The following is a 25,845-nucleotide window of genomic DNA, read 5'->3' on the forward strand; positions in this document are numbered from 1 at the left end:
AAGACGTCTCAAAATCGACTACAATTCCTTCCCCCAGACACCATACGTCACCGTCGCCTTCCAAGAGCTCAAAACTTTTCCTCCCCCTTGGATCACGCCGCTAGGCTTCGGAAAAGCCCGGAAACGTTGACCCGAAAAACGACCTTGTCAACGCCTCGAAAAAAGCCCGACTGGTCCAGATATCCCTGATCCGGGCGTTAGTCGAAGACATCGGAGAACTAGGAGGGCGAAAGGCGAAAGATAAAATGGAAAATCCCCGCTCGTTGAGTAAAATATTTATATCCCCGTGTGGCCTAGTTGTTTCTGTCCATTGACGCGATGCGTTACCATAACGAACGTGACCGGCGTAAGCGATGACCGTTGGAGGAATCCTGGTACGTGTCGCTCCCCCTTTTTCCCGACGGCGATCAAGACCGAGAAAATACACTTTCAACCTTTGGCGATGATGAATAGCGACATCGCAAAAAATCACTGAGAGCACGTGTCATCTGAAATGTTCGATCGTTGCACGCGACGGGATTGAGAGGGGAATATTAAGGGATTCTGAACCTTGCGAAGCCGATTTTTCCCATTTGAATGTCATACTTCGCGCAAGTTGGATGAAAAGAAAATCGATCGTAAGGGATCTAAATTACATAGCTAAAAATCTGAAGGTATATGTATAAAATTACTACAATCGATTCATAGATATAGTCTCGTATCACCGTGAATTGAATCTATAAGCACAGCTTTTCATACATACACAGTGGCATTCAAATAATTCGAAGATCGCTGTGAGTTTCAGCAACAATAGGTTCTTTCGCAAGTACAATTTCACCCCCCGATCGGGGCAACGGTAGCAAATTTTCCATTCGAAAATTGACAATCATGAATGTTCTTTAACCTTTGTTTATCGCTGAATAAAGGTGAAGTAGACGTCAGGTGGTGCACGAGGTAGGTATAGATGTAGCTGTAAAACGGCGAGCAGGCTTGCCGCACGACCTATATACACCGTATAATAGGATGAGGAAAATTTTACGGTGGGGAAAATTATACTAGCAGGCAAAGGTATAAAAATGTTTGTCCGTACGTATGCATGTATAAAATAAATGGCTCTGCGGTTTTACGCGATGGAATTGCGCATGCTGTCTTACGACTTCGTTAAGCCTTTCACCCTAGCATAGTTAGCTGTTCGCTCCTGCGGAGATGAAAACTTACTTCCGTCAGTCCGTCTACAACTTCATAGCTTCGGATGCCTGGTAATTCCGACTTGATTATCAGGAAGATAATTTATCGACAAAAATATGCTGGGAAGAGCTGTGAAACGGGCCACAAAATCTCGTTGAAATCAGATGCTGCGATATTTTTATTTCTACCGACCGACAAGATTCGCTGTGCAAAAGCTAAAATACCTCGGTATCTACAGCTGGCTGAAGATTTTTTAAAGCATCTTGAGGATTGACGAGGAAAGAAACGCCTAGCGTCTGGTCGGGTGTACGTAAGCTGGGGATACACTCGTGGATATTCTGCAGCTGTATCTTTATGTATTCCGTAAACGCATATACAAGGATCGGCCGGGTAATCCAACAAGAAAAACGACTAATCCCTGTGTATTCGAGGGTGGGAAATTCCAGCTACAACTTCGGTAAAATACAAAGTCTATAAATGCTGTATATGTACATATATATACACATAGTCATAATACGTACATAATACAAGGGTGTGATGTTTTACGGTGGAACAAATCGTGGAAAATTGCGGTTGCCGTTTGCCGGGGAGGAAGGGGCAGTGGCGCGGGGGGGGGGGGGGGGGGGGGGGGGGGCGTAAGGGGGGATCGAAAGGCGCTAAAGAATTGGATTTTATTGACGAGTTTCGCGCAGCGGAGAAATACCTTATACACCACAAATAACATTCTGGCAGAAAACTTGTTACAGGCAGAGTCTTTTACGAACCTTGTTTGTACGTACTGTATACGCGGATAAGTGTAAAGCCATATCGATTGATTTGGAAAAGCTTGAAGCGTGACGTTTGCCTGCCATTTTCCTGAATGCCCGACGATGTCGGAGAAAGGTGGGGAAGGAAGGAAGAAAGGAAGGAAGGAAGGAAGGAAGGAAGGACTGAACAAGTGGTGAGAACCTCGGCTGGTCTGACACCGCGTCAAATCAACTTCGACGCGTTCTTACAAGGAGAGTTAGTTCCCCGTCCGTTTTGTTTGTTGCCAGAAAGCTGTCATTACCTGCCACTGCCGAAGGATACGCGACACGTCTACCTTGCCGCGACTAAGGGAAGCGTTTAAGGACGAAGCACGGACTTCCACCCTGCAATTATTCCACGGCCATGACGGCAATCATGCGTCCGCGTTCGCGGCGTGTCGGCTTGTACGCAATATGTTTTTTCACAAAACGTGCGTCAAACCTGCCGAGTACCCCGAATGACTGACATTCACCGGCGTCGATAACCTCCCTAAATTACCCCGTATTTTTAAGCTCGTTTATTTTCCACCCCGCGCCGACTAATTTCATCCAACTTTACGGAACGTAGCTTTAATATATTATACGTATAATGATGATAAGGGTATACGTAAAATCGATCATGCGTGACGAATAGCGTCCTTCTTATTACCCCAGTCATGGGATGCCGTATATCCGTATATCCGCAGGAAAAGTTTTTCCTCCGCTCGTCATATTTACCGCGATATTGATGGACATCCCGTCCGACGATAATCGAAACTATTTACCAAGTCGATACGATTTTCCCTCCATGACGAATAACCAACCTTGTTTTGCGAACGTAACAAGTATTTTTGCGTATGAATGTACGTACGATCCCCCATATAAAAATAATAAAGTGGAATCCCGTTGGAATACCTGATTGGGGGTAAAGTACTCGTGAAATATGGACGAAAATCAGGGAATGACACGCAATATCTACGCGGTTGTATGCGTGCCGAGAGAGAGAAAGAGAGAGCGAGAGAGCCATTGTTTTCGGGAGAAGCGGTTTTAAAAATTGATTGTCGACCCGACCCGCCGCAACGTTATTGTGTATCCAGTGCAGGCGCACAGATGCATGCATATGCGGCAAACAGAGGCGATGGATAGTTTGACCACCTTTTTCCCCGTGAATACTTTCGCGGTATGTCATTTTTTTTTTTTTTTACATTTTTTATTTTCTATTGTTTTATATTATATATCTCGCGTGGTTCCATTGTTATCGTCTTTCCTCTAATAATATGCTCTTGATTCGATCGTCGAGTACAAAAATTGACAGTAAAATTTCTGCGCAGAATAAAAAATGTCAAGAGAAGGGGAAAAAAAAAATTAACCAAAGTTGCTTTCGACGAATATGACGGACAATAAGCCGCAGGTATATCAATGCGGAGCGAAAAAAAATTTACGCAACAATTCAGGACTCGTTTTATCTTCACGGGGTACGAAATTTAGTCCCGAATCTTACATCATCTTCAACACTTTTGCAACGGGGGGCTGCGGGATGGGTTATATAGGAGCGATCACAGCCCGACAAACAGTGTACAAGCCACTTTGTCAGGCCCGCCACCGGCTCCGTAGCCCTCGTCTATAGTCGAGCCGGTACAGTGGGTCTCTAGGTGAAGATTTAAGGTGTGTGTATGTGTGTGTGTGTTTTTCTCTCTCCTACGCTTGCAGTAAAGCTAGCTAAAAGGAAATACTCCTCCGCTATCTCGCTCCTCTAAAAAGCCTGTACCAACAAGAATCCTCTCCTTCCCTCCTCCGTACGGCATATTACAAGAGTATATAAGGTAGGTAGGTATGTTATAGAATATGTACATCGCGAGTACGGACGGATCGTACAGCTGTGCACACTTATTAAACGTATGACGAGGAGATTCGTTTTCGAGGGAAACGCAGAGATGCGCGTGTGTGTATTAATGCGTGTATTATTAGGGGTTTGCGGGAATGCGGACGCCCACCTTGAGGGCTATAGGTACAAACGAACACGCGCACTTCAAGTTTATAAAGGGAGGGGTAATACCTGTGCCAGGATTACACGCGACATGGACTCCTCTCATCTCCTCTCGCCCACCTTCGTATGCCTCCATTCCTTTCCTTCCCTTCCCTTCCCCTTTGAAGGTTTTAGCGGCATCCTGATTTTCAGTTAGGCTCGAGCGCCGAGCCTTTATGCGATAGGGGAGAGAGACCCTAACCAGGAGCCAAGAGCAGTTATCTAAGATTTAAACTTGAAGCGAAATGAAAATGGAGACCATTCCCGGAGGTATCCGGCTCTCTTTGCTCTTTGCACTCCCGAATATGCAAATGATAGGTTCGCTTCCGTCCGTCCTTCTCTGATATTCGCGCTTTTATAATTCACTCTACTTTATACCGCCCTCTCGACTCGTTCGTCCCTTTTTACTTTTATCGCTTATTCATTTCCTCGGTTGTATTATTGCCATTATTAATATTATTACCCTCGAGCTACGATTTCTTTATTATTTTTTTTTTTTTTATTTTTTTTTACTACCGCTATAAATTCTATGGATTACAATTTTTTATTTTTTCATTCTTTCTCAGTTCCTACTTTCCGCCTGTATTTCAATTCCCTCATTCTTCGTTCGTGCACTTTGTGAGCTGCCACTGAATTCGGAAGCGCTACCAGGACATTACATGATTTCTTTCCATTCCTTCGAGTCACTCCGCGTCCGGCGTCCGTGAGGTAATGTAAATTGTTAACCGAACAAGGCACGACGCGTTATAACCACAATAGAGAGCGATTCCCATTTTTTTTACGTCCTAACGCGTCACACGATGAAGGTATCGACGTGCGATACTCGCATGCGTTTTTACAACGATATGGAAACCGTATTACTATCGGTGGGAAGTATACCGTTGTAAGGGGGATGAAATAGCAGGTAGAGTTCGATGTGAATTCTTACTTCGCCACGGTAGAAATACGTATGTTTCAATTCATACGCTCTAGTGATTGGAAAAAAAAAAATACAAGTTTCGTATACAACGACGTTTGTCGAACACAATGCACGTATGAGATATAGGTAGATAATATTCTGTAAGAAGTGCATTCTGAACCTGCACTTTCGTCAAAAATACCACCTGTAAGTATAAATGTAACGTACGCATAGTTAACCAAAAAATAGACACTCGAGGGAAGATAAAAAAAATGACTCGATCATCCCAAAAAATTATCCTGACCTCGAGCGTGTAATTTTCACGTTGTGAAACTCCCGAAAAGATTCTACCTGTATAATATTCGTTTAATTATTCTTCCGGCCCACTAAAGATTTTTCTTCATATGCTTTCAAGTAAACTCATACAGCTTATCGTGTCATTTCGTAAGAAATCCAGGATAATTGAGAGAATTTCTTTACTACGTCATCACGAGGAGAGAAAAGTTGAAAAATTGATTTCACTGCCCGTCCCAAAAGGCAAAAGCTGCGCTTCACCCCTCGACGTTTTTCTGTCCTAAAGTCTAGACTGGTTTAATCGACCGGGTATAAAATTCGTTCAATTAATTACCCAAGCACGATGAATTCAGGCGAATTCCGATGTGTCCGAGCGGAGGCGGCGGCGGCGAGAAATCCGAAAAAAAATCCGCTATCCAAACGCCTGCACCGTGTTAAAATTGATTGCTTCCCGGTACTCGAGGGTAGGAACGCATAGATTTCACCTGCGCCCCCTGGTACAGGGTACAGGGTACATCTATCGGCGATTTCGACGGATTCTGGAGTTTCCACGGCTCGCACCACAGTTTCTAGTATCCGCGGAGCCTTGGCGCCGGGCGTCGCGGCGCTGAAGTCCAAAGCGGGGGAGGCGCACCCCTTCGCATATATAGATGTTCAACGGGGTTGATAAAACGCGCATGCCCCACGAACGAAGGCAGACCGCAGTCGGGGAAAATCTGCCGTCGAATTAAGACGTGACGCGTTCCGCAGCATCCTCGCGTAGCGCGGCAAGGATATTCTGATACAAAATACATGTATCGGTAGTGGTGAGAAATTTGAAAGTGCGCGATTGGAAAGTACCTGTACTCGAGTGAAAAAACGGAGGGTTAAAAAATGGAAAAGCTCAAAATTGCCGGGGTTCGTGCGTGATCGCGACGACGAGAGAAGATAGAAACAAGTCTCATCGGTGAGCGGTAAAACGGTGAAAGAGTGTGCGTGCGAATCGAATAACCGGTGGAGAAATAAAAATATCGTTGCAAGTTTGAACGTAAAATATTGAATGCTGTACGGGGGAAAAGACGAAGAAAAAAAAAAAAAACAAAAAACAACACCGAAGAGGAAAACAGAAAATGAAATAAAAATAAAATAACTGAAAGAATTATGAGTGTAAAAAAAAGTGAAATTCTATTATCGCCAAATATTCCTATAACAAGTTTCACATTCACGGGATATTTTCCCGCTGGATTTATTATGAGCGTGTAATTCTGCCTACGCGTCGTCGAAAGTGAAACTAAATTATTCCCAGCATGGATCGAATTTATTGCTATCGTAGATCCGGTCGAGTGCTCAGCGTTAATCCTGCAGGATCAGTTCCGTAACAGCTGGATATATACGTACATATATAGATATATATATATATTTAGCCAATTACCCGGCGGGCCGGGGATCGTCATCACGCCTGGACCAACGCTAACGATAAGCTAGTTTGCATACAAAGAGTTTTAGTGAATATAGCATCCCCCTCCAGCAGGACTAATCAAACTTAAATTAGTCCAATCAAAGTTGAGAGCAAGTGCTTTTACGTCTCACTCTCCGCAACCGGGCTAGCAAGATTCGTTCGAGCCGTTCCTCGCGGATTAAAACGGACACCGTGAAGTGCAGGACGGGTGCGAAATGTCTTTGGGATAATTGCAGTGTCCCCAAAAGTGTCGACCAACCCCTCTCGATTCCTACCCCGCCGCCGCCCCGCTAGTGAATCCACCGAGGAATAAACTTGAGTGGATTTTGTGGTCGGAGCTGCAGCAGGGATTATAACAAACCATAGTGTGATATGTGGCGTAGAAAACTCGGTGAATACCTATGCGAAAACGGTGGTGTAAAGCAATGGGTAATTCGGAAGTGAAAAATCACGTGTGAAAAGGCTGCGAAATGGCACTGAGATGGCAAACAAGACTGTCTTTAGCTGCCCTACTCCTTATGTGCACGGAAGGTAATTATTTTCCTCGAAAAAATGAACAAGTTTATATGTTCCACGTATGTATTATGCATACGTATGTATTAACGTACATCTCTCTCCTCGTGTCTACGCTTTTCATCAAAAGCTCCTACACACAGAGCCGGAGCGCGTCTCTTTTTCTCTCCGTGTCCCCATGGTAGCAGCTTTATTAAGCGGCTTATACACTGTTGCACGAGCGTCACACGATTGTCTTCCCGGTCCTTTGAGGACTCCGTATTTCTCTAGCGCGAGACAAAGGCTCGTGTATAGAAAATCTCGACGTGGAGATCAGTTTTTGCCGCTTATACCTTTGACACGGATTTACGGGTACTATACCTATCGGAGATGGATTTTCCGCCGATTTCCGTCGCGGCTTTCATCGCCGTACGTCGGACCGAAAATACCGGATAATCGGCCAATAAGTCGATTTTAATTAATCCGAAAAATTGGCCGTAAATAAAACGCAGGATTGTTCCTTTCTTTTTATCCTCTCGCTCTAATCGATCAAACCCATGGAAGGGTAAACTCCTCCTTCCTCCGAGGCTGGCCCGGGAATTTTCGTACTAGCACAGGGGTTATAACCGATTTGAATCCGACTTTCCTGAATATTCCGCTCTCGTTTTCGGAGATACAGGTGAACGTTTTATACGCGCGGAGATTGGCAACGTTCGAAAGCCCGGGGCTGGTTGTGCATTACCGTTCAAACGGGAGCTATTTTTTTCATTCTCCTTCTCTCTCACTCTTCTCCGCCTCGACGATTCCACGATCCTGGACATCGAATAATTCGCGGTTTCTTTCCTTTCTTCGCTTACATCTGTTTCCACGCGTTTCCCACTTTCCGCAATCACGATTACTCCGAGGAATGAGGAAATGAGAGAGTATAAAAAACCGCATCGTCATCGTGAATCTTAATCCCGGAGTGCGCGGCGAGTGCTGTCGGAATCTCGGCATACGGAAACTGGGTATAAAATTGAACGAGGTGGCTGCAATGCAAAGAACCAATGAATCGCTCTACCCTTCAGACAGCAGACGCAGCGCCGATCTGGGAGTTTATTAGCCGCGAAGGATATTGCGGAACGAAGCTGGAGAGCTGTGTCAATACGTCCGCGGCAGATCGAGCCGTGGATCCTGGCAGCGGATCGGCGAACCGGCGAACCGAGCCCTGCAGGGTAATGAAACCTTCCCTGATCAAATCACCGACTCGCCGAGGGAGACGTCTGCTTCTCTATCTCCAACTATAGGTGCTACCTACGACGGTGAATGACCTTATATACCTTCGTCACTTGCGTCCGACAGCAAACGAGGATTCCTGCCGGTACTCCGTACGTTCATTCCTCGGGAGGCCGACGTGACGGAACGAATACGAATATACATTTGCATGCTGAAGCCAGTAATTGTCTGAAATTCAGGAAGCCGTAATAAAATAAGACACACTTGTATTGTAAAATCCAAGTTTCCTTGAAGTCATTGGAAGCTTGAACATACATAGTGAATTACGACGACGTTGACGACTTCTGCCTCGTTGCGTGTTGTCTTCGTCCGCGTGATTATTTTCGTTACGACAATCCTCGGAATCTATTCTATCTCTTAGCGACATAACAAGATTAGAGTGGGTGGAATTCAACGAGTTCATACGTGCCTGGATTGGAAATAAAGTTTCGCCCGCGTCGATGAGCTCAATGAAACATGGCCCGCTACATTCTTCTGGCAAAGTTTTTTGACTACGTATTTCGCCCCTTACTTGATATCTTCGTAGAAACGAGGGTTCTCACGATATATCGACGTGAATCTCCATCGATCGTAATTATTACGAAGAATGGTTTGTCGGGTGCATATGTATTTGGTTGAATCAAGTACCTCTTAAAATTTTTAGTAAATCGTTGGTAAATTTTCGACGGAGGAAACGGGAAATAATTAAATCTCTGGATATAGAAGACGCGAAATATACTTGAATACCCTGGTAGAATTATAATATAACAGAAGAAAGAATTTCACACCATTCGTTTCGCAGAAAGATAATATATCGTAGGTATCTATTCAAGCGCTGAAAACGCCGGCGATAACGAATCTTTAACGAAGGCAGGTCGATTTTTTTCCTCTTCTTCCAGATACCAACCCTTGACGCTTCGTAATGAAATTCCTCATATTCATGGGATATGCAAAGATGCAAAAAAAGACAATTCCTCAACCAGTCTTCGAGAAAAAACGTTACGCAAGTACAAGTTAATTTAGTCCCCTTTTCGTTTTAGCTTTTCGACTGGCGTGTTACGGCAATATAAGACACAATGCTCGACGTAAAAATTCCAGAGTAGCTGGATTATAGGTGTAATTCTACCTAGGAGAAATATTACCGTACGCGAAACACGATTCGGAATGAGGAATATATTAAACAACTATTTTACTGCGTTGTACACGTTACAGTTGAAAACAATAAATCCAAGTTTAGATTGCAGTTGAAACAGCTACAGCGATGTGAGAGGGAAAAACACTTGTACAATTCTAAAGCACTGAATTTTCTTTGACTGTAAAATTCACCGCACCTTCGTACTGGATCCGTACGAAATTGAGGTCGGTTGGAGTTTTTGAAATTTTCCGAAACTGGCAACAAGACTACAAAGAATATTCGCTGCATCGAACCGCGTCCGAAATCGAAAAATTTAATGTAAACATCCAACGACAAGGGATCGAGAAACGGAGGGTCGTGATTACGGAGAAATGGGTAAACGAGGTTGTCGAAAATTTGGGTCTGACTCTGCGGAAAATACAAAGATTCCGACGTATAATTTTAGAATTGTGAAAAATTGGGCAAAAGTTTAGGAAGCGTCGTTCGAAGGGTTTCCAATGTGGAATAGCGAAAATTTTGCGATACGGGTTGGTTTTCGACGCCTGTGATTTGTTTACCCGGTTCGGTGAGGTTCGGTCGCTCCCAGTTACAGGTCGAGGAGCTTGAACGTCGGTCTCGCTCCCCGAGGGAAGGCCCCCGTCTTCTCCCGAGGGAAACCCGGCCAAAAACATACGCGTGGTTGGAGCGAATTCCCGAATTGAGGGCCGGTGAATTCACTCCGAGAAGTCGGAACCGCACGGAAATCGGTGAAAGAGTAGGGGGATGAAAAAACACAAGGAAAGAAAAGTCGCCTCGAGTGGAAAGGAGCCGACGTCCTTTTCTCCCTCCCTTTTTCCGTGCACTTCCCCCTCCGAATCCACTCCCAGGCACTCGCCGTATGCAAATTCCTTATAAAACCTCGAACTCCCACAATATCGAGGCGATTTCGAAACCCGAGCTGCAGGCGACTCGACGAACAAAATATATATACACACTGCTGCAGAATTCCAGCGTAGAGAGAAGGGGTGCAGGGTGGATAAAATACAGCGGCGAACGTTCTCGAGTTCCTCCAGGATACGCGTATATATTTCTTCCCTGGATTAACTTTAAACGAATATATACGGCGGCCACGTCGGTGTTTTTGTGCCTCGTGACTGCACGGTTATCGACGCTAAAAACTCCCCCGTGAAGTCGGAGCTGAAGAGTCTGCGACTCTCGAATTCGAAGGGATGACTGGGAACTGAGAATACGGTGGAGACAACGAGGAAACAGCGACTGACGCAAAATCAGCCCCGCGTAATAAGGAAAGACTGTACACGCACGGTGCATCGTCGTCCGGTTCGCACAGTTTCGCAACGATCGTCCCATTGCAATCAATTTACCATCCCGATTGCGAGTGGTGAAACATTTTGCCATCGTTGAAATCGATCGACGCCCACGCGATCCGCTGTGGTTTTCAAACTCCGATATTGCGCGTATTTCTGTTTTGGTACAACAATTCCGGGCGATGCACAAAGACTGTTGTTTTACACGCATTGTACGAATTTCATCGGCGAGAGAGCCAGGCGAGTGAACACGGGGATTAAAATAATGATAACGCAATTTTGCGAATCAGCATACACTCGGATAATAATTGTAGATAAACATTACAGCATCATCAATTTCGTACAGGGTATAAAAAGCTGCGCGAGTATCCACTAATAATATACGCGACGAAATTAATGAGATTTAGTAAAATTAGAGAGAATTATGCTTACCATTTGACATGCACACCGTATCCTGCGTGCGTGGGTGAACTCAAGTTTGAATACTTTTCGAAGACACAACCGCACTATCACTTCACAACTCATTCGCGTAACGCTGCCAACTCCGAATCTCTACTCACGATGTTTACGACACGCGTGTTGGAAGACGAACGCCACTGATCACCGCGATTGAACAAGACTTTTGCCTCTCCGAAGAACGGGAGTAATAACATGTTCGCGATACGAAGGGTCGAGCGATACTGCCCGAGATGTTTACCTGTCGTGATCAAAACACCTTTGTCAGCGGTCAACGTAGCTCAGTACGATAATTCGGCACAGAGACAATTTCAATGCTCTAAGAATTCGTACTGGAAAGATTGGAAAGGGAGTGAATTCGGTTGGTTGGACGATGCTGGATTCCGAATGGAATATTCATGGTGAGAAGGTGCGAGGCACCCACCTCTTGACTCTCCAATTTTCAAAGTCTACCGGCAGAAGTCTCAGATCTTAGTCCCTGATTTTCCTTCGGGATGATAGAAGGAGAGAAAGAGAGAGAGCGAGATTCTCGCCCGCCCTAATAAGCTCGGCATATTTCCCAGTCCCTTGCGTTTTCACCAAGGCTTCAGCAGTCTGCCTGCCTGCCTATCTACCTACCTACCTGCTCTGATTCGGCCAATCCAACGCGCTTCATAACTCGACGTGACTTTGAGAAATCTGAAACGCCTGATTAGTCTGCGTAAACACAAACGCGTAAATCAACGGCACCGTGGCTGCTGCTCGTGCCAATGAGATATTTCTCCTCTCTGATTTACCCCCGTGATACACGTCATCTCGTTCTGGGTATTATACGAATGTACGTATAGGTATGTGCTCGCTTACGCGTAGAATACAAGCTCAGGTTTTTAAACTTTCAAAGTCGAGACAAAAATTTTCATTTCCATGACAGCAGACTAGTCTAGTTGTGTGACACCTGCTCTTTCAAAATTTATCAGCATAATTTTGCACCGCGACGGGTACAGTTTCTCTTACACACGTCGACAAGTGTTTAAACCGTTTTTACGGAAAATTAATGCAAACGTATAGGATCTCCGTGTACAATTATTTTTCAAAGCATTTCCGAGATACTTTTAAGAAAGCTCTGAACCAACAAAGCGAACGCATCCATGTTTCGTGAAAAAAAAAAAATTCCACAAGCTGCTTGTGGTTTAAATATTAAAAAAATGGCCTCGAGGTCCTCGGATGTTGAGGGGCTTCGTATACGGCTTGTATTAAACCACGCCGACTAGGATGAAGAATTCTTCGACGATCGGAATTCGTCTGACGGTTGAATAGCGTACAGGAAATAATTAATGATCAAGCGATGAGATTTCATTCGGCCCCTCTTGATAGTGGAAAAGAAGGTGAAAAATAAATTAAAAAAAAAAAAAAAAGCACCTTCCAACCGGCGAATTTGCGCGTGATGCAAATAAATTTCCACCGCGTGTATATAAACGTAATGTACGTGTAAGCACATATGTGCATGCCTATGTACACCGTGTATAATGTCTATTCAGCACCGGACGAGTTACGATTTTATAATCAATTCAACCTACTAACTAATTCAATTAACCTCCGTACTCCAGCGGGAGTTATAGGTGTGGGATTTTACCTTCGCATCCCGTACAGAATTGAAATGTGAAACGTGGAGAATAGGTACTCGGCATAATTCATTCGTTCAGCCGAATATCGAGGATGTTTAAAACGCCCGCACTCGGAGTTCTCGTGGACGATAAGTCCGCCTCGCTTTCGGAATGAAATTTCGCATAAATTATACTCGCTTCCTTTGATACAACAGCTCGCAACTCGACGAGAGCAAGACGGAACAAACGTCGTTCGCCGGTTCTTCGTTTGAAAAGAGCCGAAGGAAGAAAATGTCTACACGCTCTGCGAAAGATTACGAATTTTCCAAAGCATCGTTTTCCCCTCGTTATCCGGTTACTCGGTGAAATTTCTTCTTTAGAAATACGTAGGTACGCAAAATATGCAAAGACGCGAGGAGGGAATTGGAAGTCCGGATGAGCCGAAGCAAAGGCGTCGCATGTGGCTTCGACGCTCGGAATCCCGATTTCGCGTTTCGACGGTTGGATCTTTTATGCATAACCCGGTTTGCCGAAGATGCGCGCTGGTTATCGAGGAGATAGCGGAAAACCTCTCGGAGGAACGGGAATGCTGCAGGGCATGCGCTGGGAGGCGTGGAATTTCATCGCGAAAACAACGTGCTTAGCGGTTTGCTTAATCCGCACACTTATCGCGGTGGGAACGCCTCGATATCGTCCAAACTTTTAATTATAACCGAGAAATGGGAGTTGTTTTTCTTCTCCGTCTTGTTTTTCGTACACTTTTGCAACGTCGACCGACGCGCATGGAAAAAAACTCCTCAGGGTGCAGTTCGAGGTTTTATAACGAGGATAAATTTAACCCGCCTTATTAAAGCGTGTATGTGTAAAAGATTACGTTTTGCTGTGCTTGTTTGACGTAGTACGAGGAGTTGAAAATGCAAGGCGTCTAAGTCGTTTAGTACAATGGGTGATTTATTCGGTATAAGCTTAATACCTTAGCAGCGGCAGTTTTAAACTATTGTTGAAACATAGAACAAAGCGAAATAATATATTCTTTCTGACACCAGAATTGCGGGTGATCTTAAATAGAAATTCCATTGTCCTGAAAAATTAGGTCAAACTGACTTACACCGCTTGCTTTCTTAACCATTCAAACAATATTGCTAGGAAAAACAACAAACTAGCTACGAGTCGCGTGTTAACAACGTACCTATGTTCAAGCATATTTTTATACACCGCAATAACTCCCGGCGATAAACTGTCATTAAAATTTCTCGCACCGGCGATCAAAGGAAAATTATATATTTATCTGAGTGAAGTATAAATATAACCGCGGATACTGCAAACGAATGGGGTTCGATTCTACAGAAATCAGTTCTACGAAGCAAACATTCTACGGAATGTTCTGCAGAATATTTTCCTACGGAAAGAAATTCGAGCTTCACATCAAAAACAATCCTGTATGAATTATGCTAGAAGAGAATTGTTCTACGGAATATTCTTCTGTAGAATATTTAAAGCAGGCTTATTTCTGGTGCGAATCTCAAATCGGTTTCGGCAGAAAAATATTTCTGTAGAAACGATTCTTTGGAATATTTTCGCTGTAAAACTAATTTTTGCAGAATCGATCCTCCTCCCTCAAACCACATTTTCCAATTCCACGCAGTACCACAAATTCATCAATTGCACGAGAAAATTTGAACAAGATAACGAGTTTTCTTTTTCGAAAACCGATTTGTCAATCACGAGAAACTGTTCTCATTAATGAAGATCTATTATGGAACACAGCGAAATCGTTACGAAAAATATATATCGTGATAAATTGTATTTCTGAAAGTGAAGCGTAATAATCTTTATGGAGCATTTCAATTAGCTCTACGAAATAGCGGATTATAAGCGCGGTCATAACTGTTATGAATTAATGATGTTCTGTTCTAGATACGTACATGCGGTATAATTACTTCGTTCGAGTAAATTCGTCACGTTTATAATACAATCTACGACCCCGTCTAAATTGGACAAATTCATGCCTTCTGGATTTGATTAAACAAAGCAATATGATTCCAACAATCCGGTGAACTTTAAAATTTTGAACGTAAAAACGTATCTGCACTGACAACGAGTATCGATCTCAGTATTTTTTCCCGGCGTATCAAGCGTGAGTATTCGTAATTTGAATATTCGATCGAATGCCAGAATGAAAAAAGGCTGGTAAAAGGGAACAGAAGTCACCACTGCACTCAAAAAAAAAGTGCCTTAAGTAAATAAAACATCTGTCGTTCGTGACTCGAAACGCCCGGCAAATCTGTAAGATACTGGCAATTTACGTTCGGGTCAATACCCAAAGAAGAAACACTCCGAAAGCATAAGGCGGTTAACCGAAATCCGTCCTCGCGGCATCTGTTCAGGCTATGGATTCGGAATGTTTTAGGAATTTCGGAGGGTTGAGCCTACTGATTAAAATCACTGGCTTACGCTTCGTCATAGGTTTTTGATGAAAGCGGCTTACGCTGCCGGTAATTAATGTAGATCCAATTAATTTTCCACCACTGAGGGTACACAGGACCGACCCGAATGTCCTTACAGGTTAAATTAATCCAGCTGAACGGCGTTTCAGCACACACCGTGTTCCGTGATCCTCGCTTACGCACATCTGCCAAGGAAACGGGTAAATTTTGGCCCTTCAAAGTCGACTATTTGCCCGAAGAAAGCGGTTCAAACATTAATTGAGGCCTGGTTAACGGGCGCGCCTCGCGTGCCTTGCAACTGAGCCGGAAAAAGGACGAGAATAGAATCATCCCTCCAGATGCAGGGACCCTAAACACGTCCCGAACTTTCCCCTCCTTCGATCCCACGGGATATAAGCAGCTCGCGCATCGCCGCCGACTTTCACCCATTATCTTGAGCGTCCTTCGATTCTTTTTTTCTTTTCTGACCCCGCGTCAGTCTCTCTTTTTCTTCTTCTTCTTCTTCTTCTTCTTCTTCCTCGTCTCTGCAGATATGGCAAAGTTTTATCGGCGAACAAGCGAGTCCGATAGCTTCACCGAGCGACGCGATACAATCTTTAACCGTGGAGAATCTAGCCGAGGAGATGCTCGGACAAAAACCCTCATCCCGTCGCCTCGGCCACGCTACCAATTACCAAAAGATACCAGCCACTGCGGTGAATGTGGTTTCACAAATAACCCGTGCATACCCTATCTTGACCGGAGATGAGAAAATCAAGCTCTTTGTCGCAGCGAGAGTATCAGAATTCCCTGAGAGTTCTTCCGCGCTATCAATAATGGATCGAAATTTTCCCGCTCCGAGATCAAGAACAGAAAAATCTGTTATTCAGAATATCGTGTAATCCACATTTCTAGTTGATGCAAAAAAAAAAAAAAAAAAAAGTGTGAAAGTATCTTAACGCATGAACTCGAAAACGAGCGTCAAATATTGATTTCTAGATGAGTAATGAAAATCTCTTGGTTTGCGTTCAATTTTATCCCCAATGAACATGCGCGGATGGTTATCAAAGTTTTCTTTTTTTTTCTCTTCGTGGCCTCCCGCATTCAGACGAGCTGATATTTTGTCCGTCTGTATAGGCTATAGATAATATATCGATAGGACATGTTGCGCGCGCATGAACATCGGCCCGTTTTGCTTGGAATTTCAATATCAAGATATAGTATAAAAGTCTGTGCGGATGCGTCGGAATAACGGTATAGAGACGGCCCAGATTTCAGATGAAATGGTTATCAGATATAGAGAGCTGCTAGCTGGCACAGATTCGTTTGCCTGCAAGCGTCTGCTACGCGTACGTAACTTTGCGTCTATACGTCGAGGACGCTCAATTTTTATCGTAAAGATATTTGTCCAATATTTTCTTCCAGCTTTTTCTCACCGTTCAGTAATAGCTTAACGACTATACGAGCATAAACACGTCTGAGGTTTTTTTTGTTCGGCCCTGAATTCGGCAAAAAAGTGAAGGGTTCGCGTTATAAAGATGCATTTTTAAAACAGTTCCTATAAACTGTCTCATCAAACTTTTATCACGATCGTTTGCAATTAATTTTCCTTGATTATTGGAACGTACGACAAAAACGGTTAAATATTCCTTCGTTTTTCCACCCCCGCTATTCAACCGGATGTGAAACAAAACTTTTTTCGAACAATGACACGTACACGGAGATAATGGACGGCTTGAAGCATTGTGAAGAAATTCCTTATCTCACCCTTTCGTAAATTGAGATCAATTAACGAGCTGAGGTCGAGTGCAGCGTCGAGTACACTCGGAACATCTATGATTATCGAAAAGAGATAATTAAAGAGTTCTCAATAATATCATGATGAAGGTTCGCTTCCTCCTCATTTTCCTCTTCGCGATCTCTAGATCTCAGAACGAAACAGTTGATCGCAAACCGCTAATTGCGTTGTAGAAAAGAGAGGAACATCGATACTTGGAGTATCAAACTTTTCGTGATCAAAAAAAAAAAAAAAAATTACGATTCGCGAATAAATGAATCGGACTAGTGCTTCGTCGAATTCAAGAAACAGAAGTTGGTTGTACAATTTTCACTACTTAAAATAATTTCTATCTGGCGTAATACACGTGCGCTAGTAATTCTATACGCCTATACTTTTGTGCGGACGGAACGTCGTCATCGGTAAAAGCACGGAGACAAAACAATAAGACGTGTCTGGTTCAGCCGAGCAGAAAAAATACAGCCTCTTCAGATTCATTTTCGAACATTTTGCGCCGTCGTTTTTCTAACGAGTTTGGTTGTCGCCTCGTCAGGCGAGAGAGACGCCAACTTCAACATCGTTTCATTGTGCTATGCGTACGATATTATATTTTTATCTACGAGGTTGAAGATCGTAAAGTTATTATTGCGTGGATTCAGTTGTAAGGAAATTCGTTAACTATTGTCTAAACCTTAATGCAGCATTAATAAAATGTCATACTTTGTAAATTTACCCCCAGCAAAAATTTTTTATTCTCAAGTTGTAAAAAAGTAACGTGACGATTCTTTCAACGCTTTGTTTCATTCAGCCTTCAATTTATCCAATCATCGAGCTGCCACGTTTCATACTTTATATATACTTATTCGTTATCAAATCTTTCCACCCTCCGATAATCGGCGTTCGAACGTATCAATTCCGATACCGGGTTCGTAGTCGGGTCGCGTTCTCACGGCAAACAATCAACTCGTAGTTAAGAGAATGTTTTCAAGGTACATCAAGGCTCGTCAAGGGTTCGCGAGTCTCTGCAGAGCCCCCGAGCAAAATCCTCCCCCCCCCTGTTTTCAGCTCCGACGCTCTTTGAGAAACGTTTAGCGGCGAGGGACGAGGCGGGGCAAAGACAACATCCTGAAAAAAACATCGGTGGAGAAGTATAGAAGCGGAAAAAAGAAGAAGAAGAAGAAGAAGAAGAAAAAGTAAGAAGCGAGACAAAAGGTTGAGGTGTCGATTTCGAATCGTTACTTCTCGCTCGAGTGAAAAGTCAACAGCTCTCCTCCTCCCGCGCCCTTATTTTCACCCTTCGCAGGGCCGAGACGACGTACAGACGTCGGATGCCTGCAGCTCGCTTTTCAGCTGACAGTACTCGGACGTGGGTTCGCAGGGTCGTAACCTTCAGCATCCGGATAATAACCGTTCATACCCTGGGAGGAGTAGAGCTGACATATCAACGGCGTTATCTATATTTCATCCGTATTTTGGGTCCGGCAGATATTCGGATCGTATATCGCAGGCGGTGCTCCGTGATGAGGATGCGAATCGAGGCGCGATCAATACCCGTCAAATCTAAATCAGGGTGTGTATTTGCGGGAACGCCGTGAAGGTGGAAATGCGAGCGTCGCCTCGTCGTCGTCGGGAGGAATGCCGGCCTCCCTTGGACTTCGTCCGAGACTCCGAGGGTTCGAGGCGGGAGATCGATTCTTCTCAAATGCGTCATCTTTATGCGATTCGACTTTGAGCGACGGTCGTTCCGGGTGGAAACTATCCACAAGTTCACAGGTCACCGGTAACTCGCGTAATTACTTGACCCTGCCGGTCGCAACTTTGAGGATACCTATAACGGATCGGCGTATTAGGGGAGAAAGGCGATCCCAAAGCCATTTCCTTCGGCGTAGTAGCCTGCTGGGTATACGTATAGCCGGGCATCTCGCTGAAGTAGGTATCAGGTATTAAATCGACAGCGTTGGCCGCTCGCGGGGGTGTTTGGCCGACGGTAATCGATGATTTTCGCACTAGGGACGTTTCTTCGACTTGCGAAGAAGAGCGAAAAGAATAAAAATAAAGCTAGAAGAAAAAAAAAAAAAAAAAAAAAAACTTGCAGAAAAGATACTCGAGACATCGACGGTCACGTTCCACCACAGACGACACTCGATATTTAAGGGGGGCAGTCAGTGCGCGAGATATTTATGCAAAAACTCTCGATCGCCGAGCCAAATTTGCGCGGCGAGTCTTTCCAGATAAAAGCAACTGCAGGGTATAAAAGCTCGGTGGTAAAAATGGTCGTAGAAAGAACAAACCGGCATTTATACACCGAGAGCAATTAATTCGAGGAGGGAGCTATAAACCGCAAAATTATTACGCGGAATAGGATGATATTCAAACGAAATAAAACAGCGACCCTGCATCCCCCCTTCGTGCTCGTATTTCTTTTTTCCCAACGTTCTACAGATATGCTTTATAAGGGGAGAGAAATCACGGTTCGTTTATCTTTTTATCTACTCCATTCTCTTTCCCCGTTATATATATATATATATATATATATATAATGCGTACCTATAATGTCATATATCATAGATTTCATGGAAATATTCTCAGCGTGTCAGATTCATGTGAAATTTTTATGAACGGCATTAGCGGCAATGCCGATGCGAGAGCCGGGTTCTATGGAAAAGCTTGGATATATTCGAGAAACTTGTGTAACGTACTTACCGATCTGCAAAAGCTCTCCTCCGCATCATCGCTTTTGACGAGCTCGCAGCAATAAACCGACGAGATGCATCTGCGAGGGGCGTGCAACTGACGTTATTCTCGATTTTCAGACACTCTGAGCATCGGAGAACGCGGCACGGACACCTCGGAGCGACATCCGAACCAGGCGAGGCCGCGACAGCAGCTTTTGAACCCCCCCGGTGGCGGTGCGAAGCCAAAGCCCGAGCCCACCTTCGACATGAGCCAGCCAACCAACGTGACGGCGCTCATCGGCAAGACGGCCTACCTGACGTGCAGAGTGAGGAACCTGGATGACAAAACCGTAAGGAAGTTGAAATATCCTAGGAGGAATCGAGGGGTCGGGGGACGGGCGAAGCTCCTCGCTTTGCGATAATTATCGGGAATATTTGATCGGCGAGTTGATAATTAATGCTAAGTACACACCGGGGTTGCTGCGGCAATTCGCGCGAGTCGAACGGGTTATGATATCGGTATTTCAACCGGATATAGCAGGCCGTAGCCGTGCCGGAGGTTTTGCTTGCTCACCTGAATTGTTGATTCGAACAATTTCAACCACGCAGATATATCTCGGCGTGTTCAATCCAATTACAGGAGCGACCGTCGAGCGGCAAGATTAGCGCCGCGGTCAATAATAATTACATAATCAATCGGGGCTTGCCTCTGAATTCATGTTTAATCAGTGAAATCTGCAATGTCTGCTGGCGAATTACCTCCCCGGCACGAACGCCGACGCGGCGCGGATATCGTTCGGTGGGAGCGAGGCTAATTCCAGATATCAAATAGGCACTCTGGACCCCAGAATCTTGGATGTTTCGCGACCCTGGAGGGTCCGCGGGCACCTGAAAGGCACCAAAGGCCTGCCGACTACGTACATTCTTCAAGCGTTGCGCACGTCGTTCAGGGAATCGTAACGGAGCTTATGTTTCATGTTGCTTTCGGCCGTGGAAGCTCACTTTTTTATACTACAACTATTCGCTTGCCGTTAGATACGCGACTGATAAATTCCTTTTCTTGACGAAGAACAAGGATTCAGCAAGGACTGTAGAAAATTTTGATAACGAAAAGATGATTTGATACCGGCTTTGAACGAGTTTGGTACATTTGCGTCTAGACACCCAGAATCATTCGTTAAAAATCATTTGTTCCTACAAAGTTGAGCCGCATATTTGAGTTCGTTATAATTTCTGAGCTCTGAAGTTGGAGGGCGCAAGTTCGTGTGATTTCCATTTTTTTTTTTCTCTTCTTTTTTTTTCACTCCTTATTATTTAAGTATACAAAGTATACAACGCACGTAACATCACTTCGCAAGCCACGTTGCTGGTTATATTTTATTCAAAGGCTCGGCAGTAAAGAAGACTTTTGCTGCAAAGGATTTGAGATCCCAATTTTCGGAGGTGTCTCTGAAAATGTCCGCCCACGGCTTGCGGATCAAAATAAAAGACTCACGCACACAGTCTGCCGCTCTCTTTCTCCCTCGCTGTCTGCCTCTATTTTTTCCTTGTGAAGTGAATGAAAAGAAAGTGAGCAAAATAAATAGAGCAAAAATCGCGAACAAAATCAGTGGTAATTTAAGAGAATAAAAAAAGTTCATGAGCCGTGAAAACATTTCTATACGCGATCCGAATCACCGGTATTGTAACTTTCATTTTTATTTTTATTCCCGTTCTCTTCTCCACGCAAAGGTATCCTGGGTCAGACATCGGGACATCCACATCCTGACCGCCGGAGTTTACACCTACACCAGTGATCAGCGGTTTCAAGCTCTACCCGTTCAAAATTCCGGGCAAAACAGCGAGTGGTCCGAGTGGACGTTGTGCATAAAATGGGCCCAGGAACGAGACGAAGGAATCTACGAATGCCAGATATCAACGGTTCCCTTAAAGTCACATCACTTCTACCTGAACGTTGTCGGTGAGTAAAATTCCGGTTATGGTTTCGCAAAAGCGTGATGTTACAATTAACGATTCACGCACGTGAAAGGAAAAGCATATTTATTTATATCGCGAACGAGACACCCACGGCGGCAAAACCGAGTCGAGAACACAGCCGTCTACGATCCTCGTTTCAAGGGGATGATCTTCGAAATGGAGGATCGTTTCGGAAGGCGCGCAAACACCGGGCGAAATGTATATATTGTTATATCGGGCAAGTGGCGCGTAACGAGGGTAGCGGAATGACCCCTCATTGACTTGATTCCTTGACGGGCATTGCGTACGGAAGGTGGCGAAAGGTGCGGAAGATGGGCCAAGTTTCAATGTCCCGAAATTCGGGTTTTCCACGCCCAGGTCGTGGGGTTTGATCGGAATCCAGGCAACGTCCTGTCCCAGGGGGCAACGCTGATTAATCCACCGGCCTAAGCTAACGACGCCCACGACGCCGACGACGACGACGCCGACGAGGCAGATCCGCGAACCGTTGGCCAAACAGACGAGATACCATGCCCTACCGTAAACACGAAACGATCGATTAACCCCGGGAGAGAATTTTCCGAGCAAAATTCATCCCCCTCTATAAACGGTGGATTATCTCGATATCTCCATCAAAATTCGTCATGCCGTTATAAAATAACTTTCGTAAATCCCGCGTACAGACGGTAATACGATCCTCGTTCTCGCACGTTATACTTTGGGATTCGGTCGTTTTTATTTCATGAATCAAATACCAGCGCGATTATTTTTCAGAGTTTAATTCGTGAGAGCCAAAAATTCATCCCCGAGCGGCGAAATTTCCTACAGATTCCGTTTGATGCGAACCTTTTTCGCCAATTTCTACCTTCGCAGTGCCAACGGCGACGATCCTCGGTGGTCCGGAGCTCTACGTGGGCGCGGGAAGCACGATAAACCTGACATGCGCCATCCACTTCAGTTCCGAGCCGCCGACGTACATATTTTGGTACTACAATCAGAGAACAGTGAGCTACGACAGTCCCAGGGGCGGTGTGTCCGTGATCACAGAGAAAGGGAATGACGTCACTAATTCTTGGCTACTCATCCAAGCTGCTCAGCCCTCGGATTCGGGGGAATACGGATGTAAGCCAAGCAACGCGGAAATGGCTTCCGTCAGAGTTCACGTCCTGAATGGTGAGTGAGTTTGATTTCTTTCTTCTCTCCCCCCCCTCCCATTCTATTCGCGGAACAGTCGTATGATTGAAGCGTAACTGCGGCGAAACGGAGCCTAAAATTACCGCGGCTTTGACGTCTTGATCAGGCTTCGCTCAATTTCACGCGTTCAATTATTATCGCGATCTCTCTCGCATTCCAAAATTCAAAATACAAATATCTCCCCGCCCCGAGCGAAGCGAGAAATCCTCCAATTTAATTTCCTGACGTATCGAGATGCCGACTCCTCTTGGTTTACTGAAACCTCAAAGCGCCTTATTAATCGACTCTCGGTCTTGGCTTTTCTTGAGAAACATTTCTAAAGACACGCGCCTCCGCAAGATGTGTTTTAGCAGGAAATACGCGGAACGAGGGTGCGGAAAAGCTCCCGTACATGGAATGTCGTAAAATACGTCCCGCTCTGCTATCGGATCATGGGAGAGCGGGGATTATACGCGTTCTGCAAATAAATCGATCAAGACAAATTGCCCTTTTCTGCCAATCGAGCGAAATCGTATATATGTATAGTACAAACCGGACAAAATCTTGGCTAATGAAATTTGCCCCGCGGGCTCTTTATGTGTACATAGAGGGGAAAGGCAAAGAAGCAGTTAATGTCCAAAAACCCAATTTATACTCTTAATGCCTCGGGAAATTGGGTGATTTCGTTTTTCATTTTCTCTCCCCCTTTTTTCGCCGCATTAAACCTTCGCCCAAAATGTAATCCGAATCCTTTCAAGTTTGATAAGGGATTAAAAACTGACGTTCAATCGGCCCGATTGGATGGCTTGATATCTCCAGCGTACGTCTAGTCGGTCGCACAGCTGTAATACCCACCCTTTCACCTATTGCCAATTCATCCTCCCTATATTTTATCATATATAACTACCCGTAGGGAAAAGTCGATCGCGATATTTCCGCGGAATCAATGTCGATGTCCGTTATCTCTGCACAGTCTGTTATATACGTATGCGCGTGGGAAAGTATCCGCGGCTCTCTTTCCATCGGACAACTTATGGTAATACACTTGGCCAACTTTTTCCATTATTATACTTTCGTTTTCCGTCGATCACCCGCGGTGTATAAAACGATTTAATACCAGATTCCCGAGGTTGCCTTTATAAGTATACGCTCACAGGCATGGCTCGGAGATATTTTAATTGAACCAATTTGTTACACTAAAAAATCGATCTATTCGTAATGATCCCCGGCCATCCTTGACGGGCGTTGCCAGGATTATAAACTGCGTGTCCGCCGCGGTCATTCGCTTTATCTTATTATTGTTTTTTTTCCCCCTATCCATTTAAAATCCCCTTACTGCGAAGTCCCAGTTTTTCAATATTTAAGTTTCCCCCGAAGTTTAATTGGTTTCGCAGGGTCTGGTTTGAATATTGGAAATTTTCGAATGTCCCGCTGAGCCTCCAAAACTTACTCGAAGCGAAGTTTATACTTAGAATAAAGCTGTTCTATTCCGAAAACCGATCGACACAGACCCGTCCGTCCGACTGTGCGAGACTTGCAATACAATCAAAACTTTACACGTTTCTCCATCCACTGTTATATGTTTCAGGAGAACGGCCAGAGGCTATGCAGACTGGAACAGCTGGGCCTATTCTGTCATCGAGTTGTCTTTTGGTGTCGCTAATTATTTTGTACATATCCTCGATGTAAATGTAAGCAATTTATTGACAGAAAGAAAAAAAAAAAAAAAAAGGAAAGAAAACCAAACACACAAAGAAAAAGAAAATAAAACCTATTAATTGATAGATTGTAATCCAACGTCAAGCTCTGTCGCTGAATCCGAACGTTAATACCAGACGGTTGAGTGTTCTGAATCCAGGAATTACATACCCAAATAGAAGAGAGTAAAATCATGTCGATCTTTCCGCTTCTTTACCCCCAGCGATATAACGATTGGAAAAAACTGAACAAAGTTGGGTAATTGATAAGAGAAAAAAAGGCATCAGACTATTGAAAATCTGTGCGGACAGCATATTGCTATTTCCGGAAATTATTCTGCGGACAAAGGCTTTGTTGCGCTGATTGCTTGTTTCGAAAACGCAATCCTCTTTGGTAATAACGTTGGTTCTACGGCACGTACCTACTGTAAATAGTCTTGTAACATATGCATACGTAATATGATATTTCACGAAACACTGGCATTTGTTGTTCCGTACAGCCAGGTTCGAAAATCTGAAACAATGTATGCGCGAGTAGGGGGAAAAAGAGAAATGATAAAACAGGGACTGCGGTACTACATTGGGAAAATTTATCGAGAGCGAGGGAGAAAGAAAAGGAAAAGGAGATGAAGTAGCAGTCATGCAAATGTTGTGTACAAAGAAAAGAAATAAAGAGAAGAAAATTTAGGAGAATTATACACACATTATACCTATGTATATACGGCACGTAGAAGTTTTACGATAAGATTCAGATTTTCGAAAAGGTCTGTACGTAGAAACAAGTCGATTTAATTGTATGAATTGTATCACACAAGGGCTGTTGATGATTAATTCTGTGTTGTACAATTGACTTAACAAGAAAAAAAAAAGATGACGATAAGACGAAAAAAGATGAAAAGAAAAAAAAAAAGAAAAATAGGGGGTGAATATAAACTATACCATAACTCGACGGTATAAATTTCATTCAAGCGAAAACAGAATTTACCTACAATAATATATTATATACATATATATCTGCCTACACTGCAGTCACACGTGAAGGTAGTTGGGTATTGTAAATATAACATTATGATGTTTACTAAATAAAATGAAAAGTATACATATATAAGTGATGAAAAAAACTACCCTGATTCTCACATTTTCGCAATAAAAACGAGAGGGACGCGACGCGGATCCCGTTCGATCCCATACATATTCTTTCGTCGCACGTATTCTTTCATCGGTCCGAGAGCGTTGAACGATAACGGCGGGATAATTTATCCCGGGGAACGAGGTGCAATCTTTTCGTAAAATTTCGAGGGGGATAAAAGGCCGGTAGGAACGGCGAGCG

General features: G+C 44.1%; 2 protein-coding genes across 4 annotated transcripts in view; one reads left to right on the plus strand and one right to left on the minus strand.

Moving 5' to 3' along the window:
• Positions 1 to 19,832, minus strand: part of LOC124306730 (kin of IRRE-like protein 1) — a 139,316-nt gene extending 119,484 nt beyond the window's left edge. For all 3 annotated transcript variants that reach the window (XM_046767680.1, XM_046767681.1, XM_046767678.1), the window contains exon 1: positions 19,718 to 19,832. The gene's annotated coding sequence lies outside the window, so the exon portion shown is untranslated. The remainder of the gene's footprint in view (positions 1 to 19,717) is intronic.
• Positions 5,865 to 25,500, plus strand: LOC124306731 (peroxidasin-like). Its single transcript, XM_046767684.1, has 5 exons — positions 5,865 to 7,118; positions 19,828 to 20,039; positions 21,421 to 21,649; positions 22,519 to 22,818; positions 24,407 to 25,500. Exons 1-5 carry the CDS (start codon positions 7,058 to 7,060, stop codon positions 24,505 to 24,507), a joined length of 903 nt encoding a protein of 300 aa, XP_046623640.1. The 5' UTR covers positions 5,865 to 7,057; the 3' UTR covers positions 24,508 to 25,500.
• The last annotated feature ends 345 nt before the right edge of the window (positions 25,501 to 25,845 follow it).

This window comes from Neodiprion virginianus, chromosome 6 (assembly GCF_021901495.1).
Source record: "Neodiprion virginianus isolate iyNeoVirg1 chromosome 6, iyNeoVirg1.1, whole genome shotgun sequence".
Classification (NCBI taxonomy): domain Eukaryota; kingdom Metazoa; phylum Arthropoda; class Insecta; order Hymenoptera; family Diprionidae; genus Neodiprion; species Neodiprion virginianus.

What these genes read in the sequence shown, in the direction of transcription:
- LOC124306731 (XM_046767684.1), top strand. Translation starts at nt 7,058, where the DNA reads ATGGCACTGAGATGGCAAACAAGACTGTCTTTAGCTGCCCTACTCCTT. An exon ending in ACTCCTTATGTGCACGGAAG is followed by an intron (nt 7,119 to 19,827) that starts GTAATTATTTTC and finishes CTCGATTTTCAG; the next exon opens with ACACTCTGAGCATCGGAGAA. An exon ending in CTTCTACCTGAACGTTGTCG is followed by an intron (nt 21,650 to 22,518) that starts GTGAGTAAAATT and finishes CTACCTTCGCAG; the next exon opens with TGCCAACGGCGACGATCCTC.